The sequence below is a fragment of the Arachis ipaensis genome, chromosome B6, assembly GCF_059453495.1.
Source record: "Arachis ipaensis isolate K30076 ecotype BB chromosome B6, ASM5945349v1, whole genome shotgun sequence".
Taxonomy (NCBI): Eukaryota; Viridiplantae; Streptophyta; class Magnoliopsida; order Fabales; family Fabaceae; genus Arachis; species Arachis ipaensis.
Genome location: NC_142441.1, coordinates 135,273,716 through 135,282,968, shown reverse-complemented (window position 1 = coordinate 135,282,968; position 9,253 = coordinate 135,273,716). Strand labels below are relative to the sequence as shown.

Below are 9,253 nucleotides of genomic sequence, written 5' to 3'. Positions count from 1 at the left end.
GAAAAGCGAAGTTTTGAAAAGAATGAATTTGGAAAGGAGTCTATATTGAAAGTGTTGAGTTTTTGGCTAAAAATTCATTTTTAACTAAATTTGACAAGTCATAACTTGGTCCTTGGATCTCGAAAATTTGTGAAATTGGTTTGAACGAAAACTAGGTTTGACGAGATTATAACGTTCGAAGAACGGGCAAAAAAAATGAATTTTTGAAACAAAGTTATGAAGGTTTGAAAATTGGGCTTTAAAACTAAAACGTAAAAATTTTGTAGAACCCGTCCTATTTTCTTGAAAGAACTCCGTTTTTGGATGGGTTTAGCCTTCCCAGCAAGTTTGGAAACCCCATTTGACATTTGAAAACTGATTTTTAAGCTTTGAAATGAGATATGATTCACTGTGCTGGCAAGGGCCGGGATTAACCCCGCTTGCAGATTATAATTATGAATTGAGTTTGATTGAGATTGAAAAGTGCGTCTGGCACTATATCCCAAGAGTGTGCATGGGCACTATATCCCAGTTGTATATGTCAAAAGTGCCACCCTGGTGAGATGGTGGAAGGAGAGGATCCCCTTTTTTGTTCCTCCTAGGAATGTGAGATCGCCTCTAGAGAGACGGTGGAAGGTTAGGATCCCCTTCTTGATTTCTCCTAGATATGTATGACAACTCAAACAAGGGTTGTTTGGTTAATCCCTCTTGTTCGTGGTTTTCTCTCTAGTTGCAAGGTGGTAGGGCACTAATTCCCCGATCTGTATGGCACGATCTCATCAGGAGAAGGTGGTAGGACAATCATCTGCCGATTTATGCCCTGCTGATGTCTACCTCTAAGAAAAGGTGGTAGGACAATAATCTCCCGATTATATGCCTCCTCGAGATGCGCAACAGAGAGACCATATTCAGGTTAACTACCGGGTTTGTCGGGTTTTGGCAGTTTAACCGGTGCATGAGCTCATGGCTAGTAAGACAAGCATGCATCATATGCATTTATGTGTGACATTGTTTAGGTGTGCATATTGTATTTGGTTTGCCTATGTAAATGTTGATGTTTAACTGCTAATTGCCATATTTTCTGTAATTGCTATTGATTATGTTTGAACTCCATTACTTATGTTTGTAACTGGTTGGTTTGAAATATGGTTGTTTGAGTGGTGACTTGATTTTGTGTTGAGTCGGAGGCTATGATTTGACTATGTTTGGGCCGGAGGTCGTGATTGAATGATCTCAGTGGAACATTATGGAATTATGTTTGGTTTAGAGTTTTTTACAAATAAAATATGAATTTGGATTTTCGGATAATTAACCGTTGGTTTTAAAAAAGATTCATAAGACTTGCGATGATCATTGCGATTGAAAACAGACTTCTTCTATATATCTTATGACAATTCTAAAATTCCTATGGTGAGACCGTGTGGTTAGGTTCTCACCCCCTACAAACTTCTCTTTTAGGATGGACGAAGAAGCTTATGAAGGGATTCTTGTGCTAATGATTTATGTTATATCATTGTATTAGCTTAGTGATTTTTTTTCTCGCCATTATTATTATATTTTTGTAATAGGGATAGGACATAGGAGTCGTGATTTGTAATTTTTATTATATTTCCATATTTTCAAGAGAAAAGTTTATACGGTTTCGAGTTAAAAGACTCCTATCTTATTGTTAAATATATGGATGTTGTCGTAATGTCCTCGCTATCAGAGTGGCGCAATCAGAAGCGTGACATTCTGGTAGTAAGGGTATTACACAGAAGGTTTTGAAGAACAAGGTGAAGAAAACTTGGTTTGTAAGTTAACTAAATCCCTATATGGTTTAAAGCAGGCGTCAAGGTGTTGATACAAGAGACTCGATTCTTTCATTATTAGCCTTCGGTACAACATACTTAGTTCAGATCATTGTACCTATTACAAGAGGTCTGGTGTTAATGATTTCATTATTCTACTGTTGTATGTAGATGACATGTTGGTGGTAGGCTCTAACAAAAATCAAATCCAAGAATTAAAGGCCGAGTTGGCTAGGGAGTTTGATATGAAAGACTTGGGACCAGCAAACAAGATTTTAGGGATACAAATCCACTGAGACAAAAGGGATAGGAAGATTTGGCTATCGCAAAAGAACTATTTGAAAAAGATCTTGCAATGCTTCAACATGCAAGAATATAAGCTAATTTCAACGCCACGCACTTCCTATGAATTTTAAATTATCATTAAGTATGTGCCCTAGTAGTGAAGCAGAGCGGATGAAAATGTCTCGAGTACCGTATGCAACAGTGGTGGAAAGCCTTATGTATGACATGATATGTACAAGATCATATATTTCTCAAGCAGTTGCGGCGATAAGTCGATTTATGGCAGATCTGGGTAAAAAGCATTGGAATGCTATTAAGAGGATCCTAAAATACATCAAAGGGATCTCGAATGTTACAATATATTTTGGAGGATCGGAATTCATTGCTAATGGATATGTTGATTCAGACTTTGTAGGTGATCTTGATAAACGAAAATCTATTACAGAATATGTGTTTATACTTGCAGAAGGAGCTGTGAGCTGGCTATCTAAGTTATAGATTATTGTAGCTCTATGTACTATAGAAGTTGAATATATGGCAGCTACACAAGCATGCAAGGAAGCTATTTGGATCCAAAAATTAATGGAGGAACTCGGCCACAAATAGCAGAAGATTCTTGTGTATTGTGTATTGCAAGGAATCCTGCCTTTCATTCGAGAACAAAATACATTGGAATACAATATCACTTTATTCGGAAAATAGTAGAGGAAGAAATTATTGATATGCGAAAGATTCACACTAAAGATAACCTAGCATATGCCATAACAAAACTAATCAACACTGAAAATTTTGAATAGTATAGATTCTCATATGGCCTATCGAATACATGAGCAATATAAATTTTAAAATTTTACCAAAATTAACTTTAAGTAGGAGATTGTATGTTTAGTAAAGCTAATTACAGAAAAGGAAAAGGAAAAGAAAAGAAAAGAAAAGAAAAACTAAATAATGAAAGAAGAAAAATACTCCTACGTAATAGCCATCAAACTTTGATGATGGAGAGAGAGGGAGAATAGTAACGTCGGGTGATTTACGTAATAAGGATTCGCTTATAAATTGTCATTTTGTTTTCAATCAATCCTTCCAACAAAAATAATAGTAACATTGAGTTACATAAAGAGGTTTTTTCCTATAATTAGAGAGAGGTGTATTTTTTTTTTATTAAGAAAAAATACTATTATAATCTCTTTGTAATAGAAAAAATTATAATTCTCAAAAAAAAATTTATTTTATATAAATTTTTAATTTTTTATCTTTATAGTTTACTATGTCATTTGTCTTTTGGTATTGGTACCAAACAAAATATTAAATAGTATGCAAGTTATTTATGCTCCAAGTGAATACAAAATGTAGACATTGTATATATGTGGTTTAAGGATATACAGTTTATTAGATTAATGTCAATTTATTTTTTATTAAATTTGTCAATATACTATTTATTTAAAATTCAGCAAAGACGAAGGGTCTTGTTTCATAAGAGAAATAGAGATTTGTTTAAGGACTATTAAACACACTCCTCCCATATCGTTTCCACATTAGACTAGAGGACAAGTGGTGACCATCGGAACTTGTAGATTGTACGGTGCATGAAGAGCCCGCTTTGAGTATCACCGACAAACAATTGTCATATTGACAACAAATATGCGACCATCAGTAGAGTACTTTACTTGGTGGGCTAGCGATTGCCGTAGCAAGTTCCTGGATCGTCTGGATGCACATTTGTTACATGTTCTACCTTCGTGTAGCCTACAGTAATACAGTATGTACCGTTGTATGATCCTCGAAAACTTCTAGTGAATTATCCCCATGGGAGACAAAGGCACACACAGGCACACATCGGTGAGAGACATAAATAGCATAGGGAACAGCTAGATGTTGATGAGGATGAGGAGCCTAAGTACCATCGACAGGAGAAGCCAGAAGATGGTCGGCGAATGAGGCACCCACTACGCAGCCATCTCAGCCTCCGAGGCACACGGTGTACGAATTTAGATCATCATCGGTGGCCGGTTAGTTGCATGATGACTTAGCCATTGATATGGATGACATGTTCGATGTGGCTCACATTTCATATGAGGAGCTTCGACGTGTCACGCCTGAGTATCACTAAGGACGGTAATCGCAATCAGGCCACTAGGCGTTGCACAACATCCGATGTAGAATCCACAACAGAGTGGACTACACTAGATTGTCGCTATCTCCCCCTAGCGCCACCGTTGGAGGATTTGGGTCATTGTTCGACTTTCAGACGACTCCGTCGATTGATGCGAACTTGTTATACTTTTTGACTTCGCAGTCACAACCAGACCCACTACAGCTAGATCTTATTCAGGTTTTGCATGTGCAAGTACCCAAGCTTGAGATAGATCCATAAGATGTGGAATCCATGATATCATGAGTGTGTGAGGTGTTAGAAGAAGTACACAAGTCATTGAATAAGTTATCCTCCAATTTGTGTTAAAAGTGGGGAACATGACAAAGAATAATTTATCCTCTAATTTTCAAAAGATATTAGAATAATTATACTTTAATTTTTTACGAAATAATTTTTGCATCAAACAATTTCATTTCATTATTTTTTATTAAATCCAATCAAAATGTTAAAAATATCTTTCCATAAAGATATTTGTTTAGCCACTCTCTAAAAATGTGGCTTATTAGATAAAAATAACTATTTAAAGAGAATAATGATATTTTTAGATAAAGATAAGACTTATATAACATGCTAAAAATAAATTCTACATTCCACCAATTAATTGTAAAGGAAAACATTTTTATATAAAGATAATAATAAAGTTATATATACTCATTATTTTATTATACTCAAAATTTTCAAGCAATATACAAATTATAGAACAAAATAATTATTCAAAAAAGTTTTTTGGGTCATCACCTGAATTGTTAATTAAAACTAAAAAAAAAATCAATTCATGAAACTTTAATGGATTATGTTTTTCAAACCCAAAAAATAAAACACTTCGTTCTATCGACCCCTCAAGATAAATTGGAAAAAGAAACCCAGCCCCAAAAAATAAGGAAGTTAGAAATAAATAAATTGTGTTTCAAAGTTCTGTTTTTTCAAACATACGCACTTCTGCACTTGGTGGCAACTGATTCAATTTTCACCACAAGTCATGGGTGGATGTTTGTTTCAGTTTTGGGTTATGTTTAGGATTAAGGATTGGTCAAATCTATCCCAAAATTATATTCTAATTATATACAACAAAAAAGCAATCACCAAATTTAGTAAATTTTATAAAATATATATTAAAAATAAATTAAATATATATTTATATACAAATACATAATAAGTGATTTGGTAATTAATTTTTTATGTATGCACTATTCTTTTTATACTCTATAGCAAAAATACATATTTTATAATAAAATTAATGATACCTTTAAATATATTTATATAAATATCATATAATATTTATTAAATTTAATTAAAGTCATTTTATTTTGGTATTTAAAATTTATAAAATTATACTAACTATATATGATCCAATTGAATCCAAATTATTTCAAATTAATTTAAATCAAATTCAAAACTTCACAATAAACCAACAAAATACTAAAATCAAATCCAGATCACCGGACCCGACCACACACACCCCTTCTGTCATGTTATATTCCTTTGGAAAATGTGATTTGTTTAATCATATTGACACGGAGAGCCAACCCATGCCATTCCATGTCCTTCATCGATATTCTATAATTGAAACAAGAATGGTATACCTTTTTCTGTCTAATTTGGTGGAATGTCGGTGCTTTGTGTTTAGCAGCTTCTAAATGAACTCTCTTCTTTTATATAAAAAAAAAAATTATTAAAAAGAAAAATCCATTTCTCATTTTTGAGAGGACACCAAACTGACAGTAAGTAAAGATTCACTTCAAGCAACTTAATATTTGATAATCTTACAAAAAACACCACTTTTTTCCTCTTTGGTTTTAACAGAAATATATAACACTTTACTTGGTACAGACAGCCATCTCTATGATTTCATAGCAGGTCTGTACTTAATCATACATTTAAAATGTCATGCAAAAGCTTAAGCTACAACGCATCTTCATGTGGACACCACATCATTTATTCAGCAGCTTCTCAACACTCAACACGTAACTGGCTTTCCAAGCTTACGCTTCATGGAAAATCTGTGAAAAAGCACACAGCTGTCACACCAAGCCTTACCATCCTTTTTTCTTTTTTGTTGCATATTCGGTTGTTTGCTTATGCAGCCGAACCAGCTTGTTCACATAGATCCATCAAATCCAGAGTCTAAAAATCAATTCAGAATTCCACACCATTAGAGAGAGAGAGCATACATATATTGGTAAATGAAAACAGAAATACTGTCTCATACCTCTGGAACTGACAGCTCAAGACGAAACTTTGGACCATCATAGTGATGCAACACTGGCCTGAATGCATCTTCCTCCAATGCCTTGCAGACTTTCCTGACACGGATTCTCACCTACATATGAAGATTTGGAAGAAAATTGACTATCCCTTCAGTATCTTTAGAGAAAGACAAGCTAAATATATGTCTTTCTAAATATATGGACTCTTCCATTTCTACCTGAGCTGGGAACCTTGACTCGCCTTTGCACTTTTTGTCCTCCCATGCAGTTGGATCTATGTTAGAGCCACCAAAACTTGCTGCCTGCAACCAAGAATTATCTTAATGACTAAATAAACTAAATCTCACTTAGGCTATCATTAACTTTTTCTTCTCTATTTTCCACCATTACACTATAGCTATTTAAAAGAAGCAAGAGAAGAAACAAGAGACGACAGACCTCTTTAAAAACACAAGATTCCCAAAACAGAACATACCCCACTAGATGAAGAATAACAAAATTATTGGAGAGCAAATTCAAAGAGAGTCATTATCATCCCCTCATACTAAGAAAAGGTAGTGGATACCCCAAAACGACCTATGACACTGCAGCTAAACATAAACCCCCCAAACAGTGTACCTCTCTAATTCTATAAATGGCACAAAAACCAAAATAAAATCTGCTGGTAGTGCACTCTTGTTCTTTGCCCACACAAATCAGCACACAACAGTTCTCAGGTTTTGTGGCTATTCCAATGAATTATAGTAAGTAGCCTCTTTCACACAACATATACAAGCATACTCTGAAAAATTAACCATAGCCCACCTCAAAAATGCCATGCAGTTGGTGAGTAGTATAGTTATACAGAAATAGAGGTAATCCTGGTGTTATGGCCCGAACAGAATCTCGATATCTTGGAGGCAAACCTACAAAATAAATGGAAGCATCAGTCCTCAAGTATTTGAATAAGAGAATATAATGCAAATAGCCATAATATTACTTACCAAATAGCTGACGTTTGAGGTCTTCCTGCATTGTGTCATTATTACAGACAAAGATGTATCCACCAAGCACTTCATTACGTGGGAGTGTCTCTGCTGCAGGCAGGGTCTTAAACCTTTTGTCAGCTGCATTTGAATTGTTGTTTTCATTGTTGTTATTGATATTGCTGTTATTGTTGGACTCTTTGTTGTGCGGAATATTAGCACTATACTTGTTGCTGTTCAAGTTTCCCACCAAATTTGCATTGCTTTTGTGGTACACAGCATTAATATTGTAAGCACTGTTCCGTAGTGAGCTTTTGCTCACATTTTCAGTAACTTTCGAGTCCAGATTTAGCATGCTTAAGTTAAGTGTGTCAAACTTGTTCTCCTCCTGGAACCCAAATTTATCTCTTGGCTTTGGTTCAATAGGGCCCTTTGAGAGATCTAAGTTATTCACTCGTTCTCCCTTTGATCTTGTCTGCTCAGCCAATTTAGAAGCAACCATCAACCATTTGTGATCCTCAGATGACTTTGAGTGACCACGAAGTTCATCACCCAATTGCCAGAAGCTATGCATGCCCTCCATCTTGTGAAACCCTAACAACACAAACCTTATTCAAGAAGCACACCAAACACTTGAAAATAAATAAATAAATACAGTGAGAACAGGAAATAGCAGTAAACAATCAGAAAAAGAATACAACTGTTGCCGATTGATATTTGAAGTACATCTACTTATGAATTAAATAAAAAAATGAGGAAGTAAAATCCACCAAACTAGTATAATCAAGAGAAATGGTACAAGGCAACACGGATATTATATAACATTTCACAAAAAGCAGAAACTGACCCACTGGTACTAATGCAATCTAATCCATTTCCAACAATAGACAAGCAATAATTCTTAATTTAAATGTTAAATTGCATAAACATCGTCTTCAGAGCTTGCAATCAGCTCGCAAATTCAATCAAGAGACCAATCATATCAATTCTGAAGCCATCTTAAATATGTTAAAGAAAAAGAAAAGAAACATCGAATCAACCGGTCAAATTTTCAGATTGATAACCACAACTCTGGTAACATGAGATCCATTTCTCATGGCTGAGTAGCTTTGAAGAAACTCCATCACAATAATAAAGTTACCATAACGATCGTAGCACCACAATAAACAAAACACAGAAACGGAACAAGCAAAAGAGGAAAAAAATCAAATCTAAGAAATAAAATCCGCACTTCCGCAAATTAAGTGAAACAACTATAATCAGAAAAAAGAAACCAAAGATCTCAAAGATGTATTTTATAATTATGAGAACAATTTACTGAGGTAGAGCCAAAAAGTCAGAACTCAAGAAGAGTTTAGTGAGTAACATTACAAGGACTGAAAGAGGGAAGAAATGAAGATTAGCCTTGCATATCTAGATTTGGATAACGAAAAATGTTGACCCGATCAGGGAAATTTCAAAGAAGGATGGATGAGGATGAAGCCCTAGATTTGAGGATCCAAAGCGCAGAGAGAGAGAGAAAGAGAGAGTACCTTTTACGACTTCGCTGAGAACCTCGAAGACGCGAGTGAGAGAGAGAATGAGAGAAGGGAAAGAAGCTTATAAGTTCTACGTATTTTGGATTTACGAAAGTGCCCATGCATTTTTGAGACAATTGCGCATGTTGCCACTGTGATTTTGATTTATAGTTTTATACACATTTTTGTATTTTTGACACCTATGCGTTTGGAGTGGCGACGGACGACGACTTGACGAGGTTCATTGAATGTGCACTATTCACGTGGCACTCGCGCTCAGAAACTGCCGGAGATATTATTATCGCCAATAAATTGAGTTGGAAGTTGGAACTGGACTTTTTTTTAATAAATAAAT

At 34.9% G+C, this 9,253-nt stretch overlaps 1 protein-coding gene across 4 annotated transcripts; it reads right to left on the bottom strand.

Moving 5' to 3' along the window:
• Positions 1-5,925: 5,925 nt before the first annotated feature.
• Positions 5,926-9,043, bottom strand: LOC107605018 (DCD (Development and Cell Death) domain protein). Of its 4 annotated transcripts, none has more exons than XM_016306753.3 (6): positions 8,914-9,043; positions 7,400-7,975; positions 7,221-7,321; positions 6,635-6,718; positions 6,419-6,529; positions 5,926-6,333 (listed from the first exon to the last, which is right to left on the bottom strand). In XM_016306753.3, exons 2-6 carry the CDS (start codon positions 7,962-7,964, stop codon positions 6,286-6,288), a joined length of 909 nt encoding a protein of 302 aa, XP_016162239.1. In that variant the 5' UTR covers positions 7,965-7,975; positions 8,914-9,043; the 3' UTR covers positions 5,926-6,285. The 4 variants fall into 4 exon arrangements, with proteins under 4 accessions (XP_016162239.1, XP_016162238.1, XP_016162240.1 ...); XM_016306752.3 differs by having other exon boundaries at positions 7,400-7,989; positions 8,914-9,020; XM_016306754.3 differs by having other exon boundaries at positions 7,400-7,964; positions 8,914-8,959.
• Between the last annotated feature and the right edge of the window lie 210 nt (positions 9,044-9,253).